Raw genomic sequence first — 19,975 nt, forward strand, 5'->3', positions numbered from 1 at the left:
CCGCCCCATTTAACTAATCACCCCAGGCTGCACCCAACCCATACACCGAACCATTTTAGCGCTGCACCTGCACCTGAACCGAACCACTTCTGTTCTAAATCCGTGGCTGGTCCCTCTTCCACACTTGGTTCTCAGCCCACTTTGACCCATACCTCTACCTCTTCTCCCTTGGTTTGCTTTCCCCCGCTGAGAGAGTATCGTTTGAGGCCCCGTAGTGTCCCCCCGGGTTCTCGGGTCAGTTCCACCTCTGTATGGTTGCCCCCTCCCCATCTTTGCTCATGATCCCTTGGACCATTTGGAACGTCCGCGGCCTAAACGCCTAGGCCAAACAGGCTGAAATCCGTGCCCGCATCAAATCCTCTAAATCCTCTCTTTGCTGCCTCCTTGAAACGAAGGTCCTTGAATCCAACTCCTCTAGCATTGCTCATTCTATTGCCCCCTCCTGGTCCCTCCTTTCCAACTACACCCACTCCCCAAATGGCCGTATCTGGGTTCTTTGGGACCCCTCCAAATTCCACCTGATGATCTCCTCTACCTCCCCCCAACATCTACACCTCAGCATCTCCGATCACCTACACAATCATCTTTTCTTTTTCACCTTCGTGTATGCTTTCAACAGGCCTTCGGATCGGCTCCCACTCTGGGACGACATCCTTACCATCTCCCAGTCCATTGGTTCCGCCCCCTGGGGCATGGGAGGTGACTTCAATGTCGTTCGTTTTAGCCATGAGAAGCTAGGTGGTTCCCCCATTGACCACCAAGCGGTTGACGCCTTCAATTCTTGTCTTGAGGATGTCGGTCTTAACGACCTCCGTTGGTCGGGTGCTGAATTTTCTTGGCACAATAAGCGCTCTGGCACTGACAGAGTAGCTTGTAAGCTTGACCGTGTTCTTGTCAATGACTCTTGGCTCTCATCCCTTCCTTCTTCTCATGCTGTTTTTGACCTCCCAGGCCTCTCTGATCACACCCCCATTTCCCTCTTTGTCCTTCCTTATCTCTCCTTTGGTCCCAAGCCCTTTAAGTTCTTCGACATGTGGTCCGCTCATGTTGATTTCCTTCCTTTGGTTCAGACTGCTTGGGATCTCCCAGTTCAGTCCTTCTCCCCTCTCCTTGCCTTCTCAAAAAAGCTCAAGAATGTCAAATCTGCCCTCAAATCTTGGAACTCCTCCACCTTTGGAAATATCTCTTCTCGAGTCTCCTCCTGTCGTGACAACCTTTCCTCCATCCAGCACCGTCTCCAAGCTGATCCCCTTAACCCCTCTCTCGCTGAGGAGTCGTCCCTTGCTGCCTCTGAGCGCGCCTCCGCTCTCTCACTGGAGGAGAGCTTCCTGAAGCAAAAATCTCGGATTAAATGGCTTAAACTTGGTGACTCTAACTCTGCTTTCTTTCACCGTTCCCTCAAAGCTAGGTCTAACTCCAATTCCATTCTTTCCCTCACCTCCTCTGATGGTTCGGTCCTCTCCTTTGTCGACGCCATCAAATCTGAAGCTGTGTCCTACTTCACTGGTATCTTTTGCCCTCTCCCTTCCTCCCAACCCATCATCCCTGAGGGCCTGATCAACAAATTCGTTCCTCCCAACTTCTTCAGCTCCCTTTGTTCTATCCCCTCTGACTCTGAAATTGTTTTTGCTGTTCATTCCCATCAGGCCAGTAAAGCCCCTGGCCCTGATGGTTTTAGTATGGGGTTCTTCTCCACTTGTTGGGACATCATAGGAACCGACCTTATCTATGCCATCAAGAGCTTCTTTTTCAACCCCCATCAGATCCTTAACATCAACCACACCTTTCTTTGCCTCATTCCAAAATCCTCTAGCGCCTCCTCCATGGCTGACTTCAGACCCATCTCCCTCTGCAACCTTCTCTATAAGTTCATTGCCAAAATTCTTGCCAACCGCCTTCAACTTGTCATCGACTCCCTTGTTAGTCCCAACCAGTCCGCCTTCATCTCTGGGAGAAGCATCTCGGACAACATCATCCTGTGTCAGGAAATTGTTCGAGGCTTTCATCGGAAATCCACTTCCCCTTCTGCCTTGTTGAAGATTGACATTCACAAGGCCTTCGACTCCATTCGATGCAGCTTCATGACCCAAGTCCTTCTTAAGATGGCCTTTCCCCCCTCTGTCAGTTGGATCTACTTCTGCATCTCCACCCCTTGTTTCTTCGTTCTCCTAAATGGCAGCCCTGTGGGTTACTTCCACTCCTCTGCTGGCATCCGCCAGGGATGCCCCCTCTCCCCCTTCCTCTTTTGTCTCTCCCTTGAGGTCCTCTCTCGTAGTCTTCAGTCTAAAACAGATCTCCACCTCATCTCCCCCATCCCTAAATGCAAACCCACCAATCTGACCCATCTTGCTTTCGCGGATGACCTAATGATCTTCTCCAAGGCCATTCCCTCCTCCATTGAGCACATTATGTTCTCCCTTCACCTTTTTCAAGATCTCTCCGGTCTTCGCATCAACCTTCTTAAATCCCAAATCTTCATTGCTGGGGTTTCTGACTCGACCAAAGCGGCTCTCTCCACCATCACTGGCTTCCCCATTGCCACCTTACCTGTCCGTTACCTTGGCATGCCCCTCATCCCAGCCAGACTAACTGCTCACCACTATAACCCCATCCTTGACCTTCTCTGCAAGAGACTCCAGCTTTGGAAAGCCAAGCTTTTATCCTATGCAGGTCGCCTCGAGCTCATCAGATCGGTTCTCCAGTCTTGCTATATCTATTGGAGTGGTGTTTTTGGCCTCCCAAAGGCTACTATCAAGGCTGCCGAATCCATTATGTGTGCTTTCCTTTGGAAAGGTGTATACTCTGCCAGGTTCCTTCACCCTAAGAGCTGGTCCTCTATTTGTCTTCCCAGAGCTGAAGGAGGTCTGGGTCTTAGAAGGATTAAAGATGTCAATCTAGCTGGCTCCATTAAGCTGGTTTGGAAGCTTCTCTCCAACAAGTCTAGTATCTGGACTTCCTGGGTATATGCGGGGCCTCTACGTAGAGAATCTATTTGGACTGTCAGCTCTAGCCCAGACTCCTCCTGGATTTGGCGCAGAATTCTTCAAGTGAGGCACATTGCCAAGGCAGCTATTTCTTGTAGGATTGACGATGGGGTGCAGACCTATCTTTGGCTTGGCAATTGGCATCCCTCAGGTGTCCTGGCCTCTTTAGTCAGCCCCCGTGTCATCTACGATTCCGGCTTGGACAGACTTACCTCAGTGGCTTCCATCATCACCAATGGCTCTTGGTCCCCTCCCACATCTCCCCCCCCCCCCCTCGCTGACCTTTGGAGTTCCCTTCCCCCTATTCCTCCTGGACATCGAGGCAGAGGGGACACCATATTATGGCTTCCCTCCACCACATGTACTTTCAGCTCCCGCTCCGCTTGGGATATGGTTAGACATAGAGGGACACCTTGTCTTTGGCAAAAAGTGGTTTGGTACAAAGGCCACATCCTTAGGCAGAGCTTCACTGCTTGGCGTGCTCTAGCAAATTGTCTCCCAACCCAGGCCTTTCTCATCCACCGCAACATGCAAGTCTCTCCTAGATGCTGTCTTTGCTGGAATGGGGACAAAGACATAGATCATCCTTTCTTCACTTGTCCCTTTGCAGCCTCCATTTGGAATCGGGTTCTCCGCCATTGCTGGCCTGCTCGTAGAAGACCTCTGCTGCTTTCTCGGGAATGGATTTAGATTCATATGACTTTTGGTGGTAACTCGATTTGTGACTCGGTTGGAAAGCTTGTCTTTTGTGCTACTATATCTCACATTTGGATGGAGCGTAACCTTAGAAGATGGACGTCCAACTCCCGCTATCTTGACAAGATTTGGAAGGCCATCTTCTTTGACGTTTCATCTAAAGCTAACTCCCTCCCCCTGACTAGTGTGATAGATTCCCCAAGGAACAGACTTATTGTTGTCTCCTGGGGTCTTCCTTCCACTATTTTGCGCTCTACTTAGCCTCGGGCTTCTTGACCTTTGGGCTTGTATATCCCTTCCCCCATTTCTTTGCAATTAAATTATTATTCATCCAAAAAAAAAAGATTCATTGCCAAGGAGATTAGAACTCATACAAAATTAAGACGCACCACAGGAGAGAAAGTCTCAAAATAATCAACACCACAAGTCTAAGTAAAGCCTTTGCAACCAACCGAGCTTTGAGGTGCTCAATGGAACCATCAAGAAGATATTGAACTATGTACATCCAACGATAACTCACAAGCTCCTTTCCTGAGGGTAAGTCAATAAGAGTCCAAGTCCGATGATCCAACAAAGTATCCATTTCAACATCCATAGCACATTTCCAACCAGGATGCAGCAAAGCTTCCTGATACTTAGAAGGTACAAACACGGTAGATAAAGACAACGCAAAGTTGCGAAGTAAGGAGGAAGATGAGACTCAGGGTAAGCAATTTGAGATTTTTGAGTACAAGTGCGAATACCTTGTCGAAGAGCAACTGGCAAGTCAGGAGATGGAAGATCTCCAGGCAAGGTATTTGATGAAGTAGAGGGTGGTTGCGAAGGAGCAGCATGGTTCGTGGGAGTGGACTTTGGATGGTGCTTGCAGACCTGCAATTGCTTAGTTGGAGCATTATCAAAAGGAGAATCAGTAAAAGGAACAAGGATTGGAATTGGTGAAGACAGTTAGAATATCATCATCCATTTGATGGCTCTCATAAAAGAAAAATATGGTATAGACTCAAAGAAGGTAACATCAATACTCATAAACTATTGACAGATAACGGGATACATTTGTAACATTTCTAAGTTTGAGTATAGGCAAAAAATGCACACTCGGTAGCACACAGGGATACTTTATCAATTCTAGGGTGAAGTTTATGAACCAATCAACCACAACCAAACACCTCATGGAGGCAACCCCAAAGGACTTACATAGGGAAAGACGAGAAAAAAAAGAGAGCAACCCAGTGCACGAGGCTCCCACTATTGTAGGGTTTGGGAGGGGCAAATGTACGTAGCCTTACCCACTGCTTTGCAAGAGAGGCTTTTTCCATGTTTTGAATCCGCAACTAACATGTTGCAATAGTACCAATTAACCGTTACGCCAGAGCTCACAACGGTTACATATGGAAAGACGAGAATAGAGTTTTATTACCCAGAACAACAGAAGGCATGTGATTTATTAAATAGCAAGCAATAAGGACATCACTCCATAAATATTTTTGGGAACATGCATGTGAAACATCAATAAATGGGAAACCTCTAGCAAATGCCCTGTTTTGTCCTTTCAGCGGCACCATTATGTTGAGGAGTATAAGAGCAACTAGTTTGATGTATCATACCATGCGCAACATAAAAATCAGATATTTAACGTTGGTTATACTCTAAGCCATTATTCTGAACAAAAGAATTTAATTGACGCATCAAACTGAGTCTTAATTTCTGAATAAACTGTTTAAAAGTTGATAAGAATTCAAAAATGGTCCTTTAACAAATATAATAATGTCATACTAGAGTGATCGTCAACAAAAGTAACAAAGTAAACAAAGCCTAATTGATTCTTGACATGATAAGGACCCCACACATCAGAGTGAACTAAAGAAAACAAAGAACTATGAGGAGCATCACGAGATGGGAATGAGGTACAGTGATGCTTTCCAATCACACAAGCTTCACACTCAAGAATAGTAATTTTCTTGCAACTAGGCATCATTTGTTAAAGCTTGGAAAGAGAAAGGCGTTCCAATCGGTAATGCCAATGAAGTGGAGAGGTAGTAGGAGTAATAACAGAAGTAGTCACAGTAGTAGAGTCTCCAAAATAGTAGAGGCCATCCTTCTCATGCCCTCCACCAATCGTCTTCCTTGTAGGGAGATCTTGAAAAACAAAACAAGTAGGTTAAAAGGTGACTAAGCAATTTAAGGATTATAAGATTTAAAAGTAAGTCAGGAACATGAAGAACAGAGGTTAACAGAGGAAAGGAGGGCAAAAAGACAAACCTAGAAGCAGTCACATGAGTAGGGGAGCCATCGACAAGTATGACCCTAGAAGGATGTGCATTCTTCTGAGGTGAAGAGAGAATGTGAGACTTACCAGTCATATGGGTAGAGGCCTCTGAATCAATTATCCAGGGAATGGATGAAGTGGTAGAAAGCAAGGCAGATGTACCTGTGTGAGCCAGGGTGGCAGTGGATGAAGAAGCACCAGTGGAAGGCTGAAATTAATAAACAAAATAGTTCCTTCCATATCTTTTTCTTGAGATACTGGCCAGTGAAACAGTCTCCCCCCCCTGGGGTTAAAAAAATGCAAATTTCTCTCTACATCAAGGGTTTTGATGGTCAACCCCCTCCCCAAGGGTTTTTTTTTCATAGATGTAAAACAATCATTTCTGGTGTAGAAAGAAATTAATGCTCCCATACAGATTAGCGTCACACTTAATGTGGTGCTGGTCCCAAGTATAAGCTTGAACCTGAGTATGGGCTTTGAAGGGGGAATTATGATTGTGGAACTTTTAAAAGAGGGGGGGGGGTTTGGTTCATGGTATTGGTAGCTCAGAATCTGCAGTTCAGATCTGTTTCAGATATTTGGACTTATGCCTCTCTGCCTTTTCTTCCTGAACCTACTTCCTCCTTTTTAAGCTTTCCTTGCTTCGGATTCCATTCTTTAAGAGTATTCATTCACTTCAACTGAGCTGCATGATAGGAGTCCTAGACTAACAGTGTTGCTACTGTACTGAGTAAGGTTGGCTATTTAATAGTCATGATGTACAGGAGTATATGATTTTATTTAAATAGAAACTGTGATTTCCCTGATGGCTATCTGATTCGCTAAAATGCCAAGAGGTTTTTCTAAATTTTAGGACACATGCTAACCTAACTCTGCTCTAAGTTTAGCCAGAAACACCAGGTAGAAAGAATCCTCAAAATAAATAAATAAATAATCAAAAAATAAAATAAAAAATTTTTCAGCACAAAAAACTTGAAAAACACAACATTAATCAACGATTTTCATTTGTCAGTTGCATGAGACAAAAGGGCCCTTGTGATGAATGTCAATGAACCTCACTGGTAGCCAATCTCCCATTGGGGCATTTTAGAAACTTCTCCTTCAGAAATTTACCAAGTTGACCATGTTGGTCTGGAAACAGCCTCTCTGGGAACAGGGGTAAGACTGCATACAGTAGACCCTCCCCAGACCCTGCTAAACGCGGGAGCCTTGTGCACTGCGTACGACCTTTTTGACCATGTTGGCTAAGTTCCAGAAACTTCAGAACTGTGTTTTAACTCTTCTTCCTGCTTCTTCCACATCAAGTTTATCGAATTTGAAGTTAACCGTATGATTTTATGGTGGTTCATTTCTGGGGCAATTTCTATCACTCCCCTATACATAATCTATATTTATTGATACTCCACTCTTAACTTCTTTTCTGATTCCCCAAGAAATTACAACTTCCAGCTCTCCTCCCCTGAGAGAGAGTAAAATTTTCTAACTTGGATGCTCAACGCAAATGTTCTAACTTCTAACCTCATCAGTACCCTTGTACCCATATTACAACACTCCCCCTCAAGTTGGTGCATAGATATCACACATGCCCAACTTGCACACTGTAGGATGAAAAAATTTACTACTTAACCCTTTAGTGAATACATCTGCCAGCTGTTCTCCAGACTTAACGAAAGAAATACAAATAAACCCCTGTTCCAACTTCTCTTTAACAAAGTAGCGATCAATCTCCACATGCTTCGTGCGATCATGCTAGACAGGATTGTAAGCAATGTTGATAGCTGACTTACTATCACAGTAGAGCATCATTGGTAAGGAAACAGGAAGAGCAAGATCCTTCAAGAGACCTTGAAGCCATAATAACTCACAAATGCCATGAGACATGGCTCTAAATTTAGCTTCAACACTTGATCAGGCAACAACTATTTGTTTCTTACTCCTCCCAGTTATTGGGTTGCCACCTTCAAAGGTGCAATAACCAGATGTGGACCGGCGATTATCAGGGGAGCTAGCCCAATCAACATCTGTAAAGGACTCAACCCATAGATGGTCATGGGGCGAGAAAAGATCCCCCTTTCCTGGAGCCAATTTCCAATATCGCAAAATTCGAAACACAACCTCGAAATGTGAGTAGGGATCATGCATGTACTAACTCACCATACTGACATCAAAGGCAATGTCTGGTCAAGTGTGGGATAGGTAGATCAGTTTCCCAACTAACCGTTGATACTATGCCTTATCCACAGGTTCACCATTCTAACTAGATAGATGAACATCGGCTTCAAGAAGAGTGTCTGAAGGCTTGTAACCTAACATCCCAGTCTCAAATAACAAACCATTGTATATTTCCGGCGAGAATGGAAAATACCTTTAATAGGGAAACCTCAATACAAAAAAAGTAGTGCAACTTTCCAAGGTCCTTGATCTCAAAATCATGGCCTAGGTAAGTCTTTAGGTGCGAGAGTGCCTCCATATCATTGCTGGTAACAATGATGTCATGGACGTAAACAATAAGGTCAGCAATCTTGGAACCAGATTTCTTGATAAAAGGGTGTGATCAGCATTGCTTTGAGTATATCCCACAGACACCATAGCTCTATGGAATCTCCCAAACTAAGAACGAGGGGACTGCTTTAGCCCATATAGTACACATTTGAGTTTGCAAACCTTCTTGTGAGTCTTCTGATCAGAGAAACTTGGAGGAACTTCCATGTAAACTTTTTCCTCAAGTTCTCCATGAAGAAATGCATTCTTTACATCAAGTTGACTCAATTCCCATCCAAGATTAACGTCATAAGAGAGTATCACATTGATGGTGTTCATCTTTGCAACTGGGGCAAACTTCTCCTGGTAATCAAGACGATAGGTCTAGGTGAAGACTCGAGCAACCAGCCTAGCCTTTTACGATCACAGTACTGTCCATATTTTGCTTGATGGTGAAAACCCATTTGCAACTCACAGTCTTCTTGGAAGGAGGAAGACACCAATTCCCAAGTCTCTTTTTTCGTCAGGGCTTTCATCTCTCCATAATCATGGTTGCTTTCCACCGTGGATCATGAAGAGCCTCTGCCAGTTCTTAGGAAGAGAAACGGAATACAAAGAAGACACAAAAGCACGATACGATGGGTAGAGAGCCTCATACGAAACCACTTGAGAAATAGGGTGTTGAGTACAAGTCCTGTTCCCCTTATGGACAACAATAGGTAAATCAAGAGAAGGGTCTGAAACAATAGGAGACTTAGGAGAGAGATTACTTGACAAACACAAATCTGATGCAGGAGGTGGCGGTTGACTAGGTAGAGTCGGTGCAGTTGTGGTGGTATCTATTTGCTGCTCATGGGGCCAACACACAAAAGTTTTTATTGGAGGACCCGAAGGCTGAACAGTATCTTGAGTCTATCCCTGGACTGAAGGCAGGGAAGCAATAAGTGGAGGCACATCTTCATCAGACAAAGTAGATTCTCCCCCCCCCCCCCCCCCCCCCAGCGGGGGGAAGAGGTGCCGGAGAAAAATAAGGAGCAGACTCATGAAACACAATGTCCATAGTGACAAAAACATAACGAGATGGAGGGTGATAGCACTTATAGCCCTTTTGAGTTGGAGAGTAACCAATGAAAAGTTGAAAACACATTTAAGTCCTCTTGGATCTAACTTTCCAGGATGTTGATGATTCCTTATAAAGCAAATACATCCAAAAAACCTTTGGTGGGATGAGAAAAGTAGAAGAACCTTGGAGGGCCTCAAGAGGAGTATGAAAGTCAAGTACCCAAGTTGGCATACGGTTGATAAGGTAGGCAGTAGTCAAAACAGCTTCACTCCAAAAATGAGGAGGAACACATTCATCTCAAAGAGGAGGGAACGAGCTACTTTAAGTAAATGATGATTCTTGCGTTTTGCAACTCCATTATGAGCCGGGGTATCCATATAGCTTGTGTAATGAAGGATCCCCCAAGTGCCAAGATAAGCTTGAAACGAGCCATCCATATATTCCTTGCCGTTGTCACTACGGAGTATTTGGATATGGTCATTAAACTGAGTGTGAACCATGCTATGAAAGAGCTGAAAACACGGAAGACCTCATTCTTGTGATGCGTCAAATAAATCCACGTTTCCCAGGAGTAACAATCTATAAATGTAACCAGCGATAACCAAAGCTAGAAGTGCAACGGACAGGGCCCAATACATCCAAATGAAATCCGAATGAACTAACATAAAAGGAGAAGTACTTCTACTATTAATTCTTGAATACATAGAGCAGGTTTGCTTGGCTAAAATGCAAGCATCACAAAAAATTCCTTGGGGCTACAATGCTGAAACAAATGGGGGAAAAGTTTTGAGTAAAGTCCCCAACAGGGGGATGACCCAAACACCTATGCCAAAGAGACAACTCAGATAAAGAGGTAGGATCGGTCTGATGAGCTTGACGAGAAGAAGAAATGTCTTCGTTGAGCAAATAGAGACCACCAGAAACTCTACCACAGCCAATCATTTCCTTAATCACCAAATCCTGAAAAACACAGTGAGAAGAAAAAAAATTCACTTTACAATTCAGATCAGAAGAGAGACGGCTAATGGAAAGATTGGTGGAAAAATCTGTAACACTTAAAACAGAACCCAAGGATAAAAGTAGGAGAACAAACGACAGAACCCTTTCCAGAAACAGAGGAAAGAGAACCATCAACAATTCGAACCTTGTCTTTTCCTTAACAATGAGAGTACTGAAAAAATAGGCTAGAAGTCCCTGTCATGTGGTCAGTGGCACCGGAGTCAATTATCCAGGGACGAGAGACAACCGATGCACAATGACCACTATAGAAAATACTTGAGGCAGCAGCATTGGAGATAAAGGGAACCATAGTGGAAGCAGAGGCGGAAGCAGTAGACTGTGAAGGCTCCAATCTGGTCGTTAAGCGGCGGAGCATGGTGAGCTCATCCTGAGAGAGGGCAGTACTGGCAGGAGAGTCAAACTCAAGGGTCTCAATGTGATGAGTAGCCAGTCTGCCGCGGCCACGGCTTTTGGTGGAAGACTTAGGTTGACCATGAAGCTTCCAACAAAGTCATTGGTGTGTCGTTACTTACCACAGTAATTGCACTTGAAAGTCTCACGTTCAAATGGATAACGATCACTGGAACAAGAGGAGCCACCACGTGGCTGTGTATTAGGCCCAGAGAAGAGAGTTGATCGTTCCTAAGAAGAAGGTTGTAGCATAGCAGTGTGTCGGCTGTCCTCCAACTGAATCAAGGAGTTAGACTGCTCCAAAGTGGGAAAAGGATCATGGCTGAGCATCTGGGCAGAAATCTGATCATACTCCATATTGAGTCCAGCCAGAAAATCATAAACCTGTTACTTGTCTTCTCATTTCTTAAGTTTGTAGCATCAGTGGTGCAAGTATCTTGAAAAGTATCTAAAAGTCTAACTCGCACAGGCTGCGCATCTCAGAGTAATATTGTGGCATGGTTAACTCCTTCTGTTTGGTCTCATGAAGTTTCTTGCGTAACTCATAGACCTGTGCATCATTTCCAACCTGTGAATATGTTTCCTGAGCAGCTTTCCAAATCTTGGTGGTAGTGTCCAAGAGAAGATATTCCCGTGCAATTTGGGTTGCATACTTTTGATGAGGAAATACATTACCAGGGAGTTTGCAGAACTCTATTTATTTTTGTTGAAGCACCATCAGTAGTAAGCTTCTTTGTTTTGCCAGTAATATAGCCAACATACCCACGTAAATCGATAAGGAGGTAACAGGAACGCGACCATATTAGTTAATTGCTCCCATCCAAACGGACGGAGTTAACAAGGAATGTAGGAAAGCCATCATGAGTCCCACGACTCAGCTCCTCAGTTCCAGATGTAGCAGCTGATTGTCAGACATCGTTACCAGGAAAGGATTGCACACGAGTAATCAAGAGGTCACCAACACATAAAGATCAAGCACCATGAACCACAGTTAACATAGAGATAAAAGCCAGAGGGCTGCAATATCAAAGTCGATACCAGTGAGAATCCCTCAAGCACGAAAAAGTAGGGAGAAAACCTTGAACATTAGGAGAAAAAAAGGCAAAAAAGGGAGAAAGGGATCTCTAGATCATGGGAGAGGATCTAAGAGACCCAAAAAAGAGGGACAAAAACCATTGGTGGTTTAGGAAAGCACCACCAAGGGAGGCGGAGGCGGAGGCGGTGGTGGTGGTGGGAGTGGTGGTGTGTGTGTGTGTGTGTGTGAGAGCAAGAGAGAGAGAGAGACGATTAGGGTTATGATCCCAAGGGATCACAGCTCTGATACCATGATGGTTTGGGGAATAATGACTTGTGTCTACAAGACACCAGCCAGCTTTATTTATAGTAGAATGCTGTGAGGTACAAGTACAATAATGCCCTTAGGGCAACACTAGAGAAATCCTAAAGGATAATTCTACCCTTGTACCCATATTACAAAAAGTGCAAAAGCTTCAATCTCGTCAATGGCAGAAACACCTTCCCAATTTTAGGCTCAAATGGTGAGGTAGGGACACTTCCTCCCATCCTCACCATTGACAATAACATCAACACATCTTTTTCTTCTTCTTCTTCTTCTTCGTCTCCTCCACTAGCACATGAAGTTGAAACCCCAAATCCCAACTCCCCATCATCTCCCTTCTTTCAGAACCTTATCCTTACTGTCTTGAAACCAAAACCTAGTCAACCTCTGGTCTCCTTGATGGTAGTCAATGGCACTACAATGAGTTCCTCAATACAGTCAAGAAGGGCAAAATCGAACGGTTGTGCTTTAGCAAAGACGGAAGCACCCTCTAGTTCTTTGTTGTTGATGGCTGTCGTGCCACCGTCACCATCCCCAATGACCCCGACCTCATCGACATCCTTGCCATGAATGACATCGACGTCTCCATTTCCGAGGGGGGCTTGTTAGGGACTTGGGTAGAATTCATCCTCAAAAGCTAGTCGTTGAGAGGGTGCCCAAGTACCTATTAACCAACCCACATCCCCATTCATATCTGATGTGGGACTTTTTCTCCGCCTACCGCGTGGAACCCCAACAATCTCCCCCTCCACGCGGGAGCTACGACATCTTTCCCCTCTCCCCCCTCCACATAAGAGTATCCCGAGAACACACCGGGTTCCCACGCCTTAGCTTTCCCCCAAGTTTGGTCCTGCCATACCCTGGCTCTGGCACTACCTTGGCTCTGATACCACTTGTTGGGGACGAATGCGCACCAACGAGGAAGAACTCAAGCAAACAACCACATACAACGCAAGGAATTTACCGTGGTTCAGCAAGGTTGCCTACATCCACCCTAGAGAACTAGAGAGTATCATTATTCCCTGAAAAACTCTCTATACTACTCTCTACCTCACTAAGTGTTCCCCTTTGCTTGTTCACAGGGTTTTCCCACAGAGAAAATATATAGGGAAACCCAAAACTCTAATAATCCCCATATAATTACAATCTACCCCTATACATGTAATTCCAAAACCCGTCCCATCTACAAAATCAGACCAATTACAATTATGTGGACACGTAGAATACAAGACACACCCAACCCCAACAATCTCCACCTTGGCTTGGATTCTGCAAGCCACCCTGAAGAAGACCGATGTTGATGTCGACTCTGTAAACTCCGCCTTTGTCTCTGCCTTTCTCCTATGCCCAAACCGGCATGACCCACACCCCCGCCCGGGGTGTCATTGCCTGACCGCCATACCCAAACCAACATGGCCCACCCGGGGTGTCTCGTATAGCTCACTGTCGCCGAACGATATGATGTGGCTCCACCTCTCTTACTGCTGCAGCCCGCTCCGAGAGATCACCGCCACTCATCAAATTCGAAGCGAAAGTCACCGCTTCTTTCTAGACTCGCATTTGTTCATTACCTGAACCACTTGCAGCCTCTTTCCTTCACTTGTACCTCTTGCCTGAGTTCCAATAGGAGCTCCACCTGTTTCAACACTCCTTGCAAGCTTGTACAAATTTCCAATCATCTGTCCCCGCATCACAACCATGGCCCCTCTTGAAACCCTGAGAACTCCACCTTCAGATGAGCATCTAAAACTTTTCGAATTCAGTGTTCCTAGTGAAATCAGATTCTTCCTTAGATCCGGCACATGTTTAACCCCAGTCAAAGTTCGCACAACCCCATCAAACATGTGAATCTATACAGTCCCAATCCTGACAACCTTGCTTTTCGCATTGTTTGCCATTTTGACAGTACCACTATCACATGCATGATATGTAGCAAACTGATCCCTAACTGAATACATATGAAATGAACAACCAGAATCTAAAATCCAATCTGAAGTATCCATACTTGATGATGTAGTGAAAAGGATATCTCCATCATCACTCCAAGACTCTTCCATGACACTAGCAGTGGATGATTTGTCATTTCCCTCCTCTTTTCTATCCTCCTTATGCCTTGGACAATTCTTCTTTATATGATCTTCCTCCTTGCAATGCTAACATTTTATTTTGCAACCTTAAGACTTTGAGCGACCCTTGTACTTGCTAGACTCCTCCAGTCTCTCAGTTGATCTGCCTCTACCCTGACCATCACCTACAACCAAGGCATTACCCTCCTCTAACACACCATCACCACTACTTTTCCGCCATGTTTCATTCATCAGCAAAGCAGCGATGACTTCGGCAAGTTTGAGAGTATCCTTACCGAACAATAGTGCAGTCACAATGTGATCAAATGAAGGAGGTAGTGACGCCAATAGGAGAAGTGTCTTGTCCTCCTCTTTGATCTTCACATCAAGAGCTGACAATTCCGTCATTGCCTTTTTTTATTTTTTATTTTTTTTATCAACTTCGTACAAACTTTCATACGGTTTTTTTTTCTTTTGCCAAACCTCTCTCTATTTAACCGCACAAACCAAAGGAAAAAACGAACACTCACCTCTCCTATCTATATATCCGCACAAACCAAAGGAAAAACGAATTACCTGGATCCAACGAAAAGAAGGAACCAAACGTTCCACCGTGAGTGTCTGCAATCGATGGGAAAAAAAAAACTGCCCCACGATCCGATTTCAACACGAATTGTACCTCCGGTTTGAACTTTGGAGACCTCCTTCCTCTCCTTGCGCACCGTCGTTTTCTGGATCTCCACGCACTACCTGCGACGATCCACCGAACCTCGCTCTAATACCACTTGTTGGGGACTTGGATAGAACTCATCCTCAAAAGCTAGTCGTTAAGGAGAGGGTGCCCCAGTACCTATTAACCCACCCACATACCTATTCATATCCGATGTGGGACTATTTTTTCGCCTACTGCATGGAACCCCAGCAGAGCTCTGGCAACGACCTCTTCAATTTCATTTCGAATCTGTTCTTCCCCTTACTCGCCTTCGCCGGATTGTTCTTCCTGCTCCACAAACCCTAGGAAGGCCTTGGTGGATCTGGGAAGCTTGGCGGTCCAATGGATTTCGGTCGCTCCAAATCCAAATTCTAGGAGGTTCTTGAGACCAAGGTTTTAAGTATCGGTATCGTGTATCATACCGAAAGGGTAATAATTTTAATAAACGTATCTTATGGTATTGGGGAGTAAATATATGTATGGAAATGGTCAAGAAATGTATGGAAATGCTTAGGCTATGCAAAATACAGTTTTGAAGTATAAAACACTATAATAAGTAATATTTAAAATATATCATGTATGAAAAGGAGAAAGTACGACGAGACAAGTGCATTCAATTGATTATATATAAAGGATGAGGTTTCTTACATATACTAATACCAATTTTTTTAGTTATCTTATTGGTTAGTATTGGCAGATAAGGAAGGATACTTTAAAATCTTGCTTGAGATTGGAGTCACTTTCGTTGTTGTCACCGGACACCGGTGCCTACCAGGAGAAATTGGAATTGTAGGAGGTGGTCAATTTCTTGAAGAATCCAGACAAGTACACCGCTCTCGGTGCCAAAATCCCCAAAGGTTGCCTCTTGGTGGGACCTCTTGGGACTGGAAAGACGTTATTGGCCAAGTCCGTCACAGGAGAAGCTAGAGTGCCCTTCTTCTCATGTGCGTCTTCGGAGTTTGTGGAGCTATTTAAGGGTGTTGTGGCATCGAGGGTTCAGGATCTGTTCTAGAAGGCAAAGTCAAAGGCACCCTGTATAGGAGAGATGCAGAGGGCAGGGTAAGTAAGGGTGGTGGTGGGCAGTAGGCTGCTGGAAGGAGAATACGAGAGAAGAGGGGAGGGTACATGGGTAATTTGGGTTTTAAAAATACCAGGGCCAGGGGAGAAGAAGAGGTGGAATTTGTATTTTCTTGGGGAATCAGAAAAGAAGTTAAGAGTGGGAGAGTATCAGTAAATATAGGTTAAGTATAGGGGATTGATACTAATTGCCCCTGCATTTATTAGTTTGGAACTCTGAAAGGCCAGGTTTTGGTAACCTTTTGATATCATTTTGCAAAGGGGTTTACCTAATTTTGACCTTGGACTTGATACGTTGAGTTTCTCCAAATAGTATATGTCCTAGGGTTTCTCCAATTTGGGATGAAAGGTTATCTAGAAAATAAACTTTAATAACATATTCCCTAGCTGTAGTTTCTAGTCAAATTAAGCATTAATTGCTTTTTCTAAAGAAGCTTCTGAGAATAGGATGGCGGTGAGCCTAGAAAGTCTTGGTAGGTCCTTTAGAAGTCACGAAGCCATTGGGGTGAGAATATGATGGCGCTGAGCCTAGACAGTCTTGATAGGTACTTAGCAGTCGCGAAGTCATTGGTTTTTTTTTTTTTTTTTTTTTTTTGGGGGGGGAAGGTTTATGGGGCCATTAGAAGCAATTACTTCTTCAGACCAGCCTTGAACTTTTTATCCCTCAGGCACACTTTTGCTGTATGGGCTAGTTTTATTTCTCACATTAGTTGTGTCAGATTTCTTTCTTTCTTTCCACTGCACTGTGTTTTCTGCTTTTCTTACTTTGCCAATGACCATAGATTTTCAATTCAAAGATTTTATGTTGGATTATTTTATCAGAATTCAGAACCTGGACGTACTTCAGATACATTCTTATGATTTTTGTTCAGATTTTGCATGCTATGCTTGATGTTATAACCTTATTACCATATCATGAGGATCTCACACCTCTGAATCATTTCTAACTGATAGTTCATTCGGTGAAGCCTATGAATGTATTGGTCTCACTTCCTAATTTTGTTTCTGATTTTTATTTGGATTATACCAGTAATAACATTATTGATACTGTTACATTTCTATGCAGGACACACAACTGCTTCTGTGGGACCTGGCAATGGATGAGATTGTGGTGCCTTTGCGCCGAGTCCCGCCTGGTGGATCCCCCACATTTAGCACTGGAAACCAGTCAGCTCATTGGGACAGCATTTGCCCAGTGGGTACTATCCAACCTGCTCCAAGCATCCGAGATGTGCCAAAGCTCTCCCCTGTAGTGGTCCATCGTGTGCATGTGGAACCTCTCTCTGGCTTGATATTTACCCAGGAGTCTGTAGTTACCGTTTGCCGGGAAGGACATATAAAAATCTGGATGAGACCTGGGTATGCTGAAAGCCAGTCGAGCAACTCGGAGAATGTACTAACTTCCAGTTCAAAAGAGAAGCTACCATGGTCAGCCAAAGTTGGCAATGCCAGTTACAAGCAATCATAGAGCAGTATACACCATTGTCATGCTAAGTGGAAAGTTTTTTTTTTTTTCTTTCTTTTTATTTTTGCAGGATTGCATCTCCAGTTGCTAATATGACTATTTAGTGCATTGCCGCCTAATGAGTGTTCTTGGATTAAGCAGGTTGTAAACTTATAAGGTCATTGGGTCCATTACCCAATGTGCTTGCGATGAGATCAACAGTCAAGTTCCATTGTATATTTTCTAGGGATAAAATGCCAGTGATGGCAGAGAGAGGAAAAGGAGGTGAGAGGGGAGGTTGTCAATGTTGTAAGCAAAAAATGCACGGGCTATTCAAAATAGCCATCTATTGCTATAATATTTCTAGCAATTGAAAGAAATAATCAAAATTGATCTTGTGCAATTTATTATTTTATTCCAGTAAGATAACGTTTTTCACCAATTATTATAGTGAATATTGAGAAGACTTGTTATGTGGTTTGCTCTTTTTATTTTTATGCAGAAAATAAAAACTTTAATTAAGAGAGGAAAGAAGACAACCCGTCTGAAATACAAGTACTCTGTTTTTCGACCCTAGCCTGATTTGCCATAGCATGGCCTACTGATATGCGGTTCCTACCCTTTGGGGGCGCTCCCTATGCACCCCCTACATGCGCCCCCATACAGCGAAAAGAAAGTGCATTCCACACAAGAGACGCCTTCCGGAAACTATGTGTTCAGTGCGCTTAATTGCGTAAGTAATCATTGAACGTGCATTGCGAATGGACTCATAGCAGTCAATTCTAAGGTTCGTATCCGCATCTTCTTATATCTATGTCCTAGGACAATCTGATTCTTTTCTCCCAGATGAAGTAGGCATCGGTCCATAGAACTTATAAAAAGGAGATGGTTGTAGCGCGAAGTACTCTTGTACACCTACGTTACTCGGCTCGCACGCAACTCTGCCCCGTTATGTTATGGAAGAATTGAGCTTGTTGCTGGGATGGTTATTCAGAGCCAGCAATATTTTTGCTCGCGGTAATTGTGGCCTCTCGGGAGAATCGATGATTGCATCTTTGGTGTATTGCTAGTACAAGTACATCGGTGAATTCTTAATTGGAACAAAGGATTATCCTAGGTCTACACCGAGGTATTGACAGTGATTCACAAATATCGCACAGAACAAAATGTGATACGATAAGATAGAATGCAATAGAAAGAAAGACAGGGAATAGGTTACCCACTCCTAACGGTCAAAGCAAGTCCTTTCATTCTGACCCATATCCTGAGCAACCAACTCACCAAATTTTGACAGTTGAGACTTCTATTTATTATGAACAATTACCTAAATCCAACTTGCTTCAGATCTTTCAGAGTTAAAACTTCCATCAAATATAATAGTATAGACTCCATTGGGAAGAAGCTCATGGTATTCAGTTAGGGCTAAAGGGGAAGGCCAATGATCCAATGGTGAGATGGGATCTGGGTAAGATGTATATCTGAGATCCATTTAGAAATATTACCCAAAATTTTTATAGGATCAAGCCAGCATTTGGATATGACACAATGGTTTCTTGTAGACCAAATGAAACAACAGGTGATATTGAAAACCGAGGTAAAGAAAGATCCTTTCTTTATAAACCAGATGAAGTGATTAAATTCAGAAACAAATTTGTGAGAGATGAAGCTTGGAAGTGCTCAGCTCTCAGTCTCAATATTCCTGCTGCCTGAAGTCTTTTAGTAAAAGGGCAAGATATGTATAAATGTCCGTCAGTTTCTTTTTCAACAGAACAAAACACACTTCTATCATCAATATTGAGGAAATGACTTGTTCTATCCTTAGTGGCAATCCCATCTTTAAATAGTTTCAACATGAAAAGTTGAGATATAGAGTAGTTTTTAGATTTCCACAATAAAGACTAAATACTGGATTACAATCTCTCTTCATTCACACACCTACTGTTAGAAGAGTATGAAGAGAGGTATTTGGGTGCAACCTTGGTTGTTAAAACATTGTCATTGGTAAAGGGGCAAACAAGAAAATCTTCATATAAAGTCGACGTTAATGAAATCCTAATTATTAAGGAAGAGATGGAATGTGAAAAATAGAGTTATTTAGTGAACAGCGATATAAATTTGAGGCCACTAGGCATTCAAGGATCTTTTCATACATCAGTTGGAGAACCAATGTCCACCTTCCAAGTTCCAACAGAAATATTTCCTTAACTCTGGAATAATATAAGAAATACTATTTAACACCCATGAACCACTTTTGGGTATGTAGTCATATGTAAGCAAATTGGGTCTTGGAAAATATTTTGCCTTCAACACTCGCCCCCCATAGGGACGTGGGATTGTTTAGCAATCTCCACCCAAGATGAAGCAAAAGAAGCTTCATTATAAACAATAGATTTTGTTCTTTGAATCACTTAAATGTTTATCTTCTTATATGCAGTTC

At 43.5% G+C, this 19,975-nt stretch overlaps 1 protein-coding gene across 2 annotated transcripts in view; it reads left to right on the forward strand.

Annotated features, from left to right (window-relative positions):
- Nucleotides 1-17,941, forward strand: part of LOC122647337 (WD repeat-containing protein 20-like) — a 55,620-nt gene extending 37,679 nt beyond the window's left edge. For both annotated transcript variants that reach the window (XM_043840766.1, XM_043840765.1), the window contains exon 11: nt 17,161-17,941. In XM_043840766.1, coding sequence (XP_043696701.1) covers nt 17,161-17,562 — 402 coding nt within the window. In that variant the 3' untranslated portion in view covers nt 17,563-17,941. The remainder of the gene's footprint in view (nt 1-17,160) is intronic.
- The last annotated feature ends 2,034 nt before the right edge of the window (nt 17,942-19,975 follow it).

This window comes from Telopea speciosissima, unplaced genomic scaffold (assembly GCF_018873765.1).
Source record: "Telopea speciosissima isolate NSW1024214 ecotype Mountain lineage unplaced genomic scaffold, Tspe_v1 Tspe_v1.0026, whole genome shotgun sequence".
Classification (NCBI taxonomy): domain Eukaryota; kingdom Viridiplantae; phylum Streptophyta; class Magnoliopsida; order Proteales; family Proteaceae; genus Telopea; species Telopea speciosissima.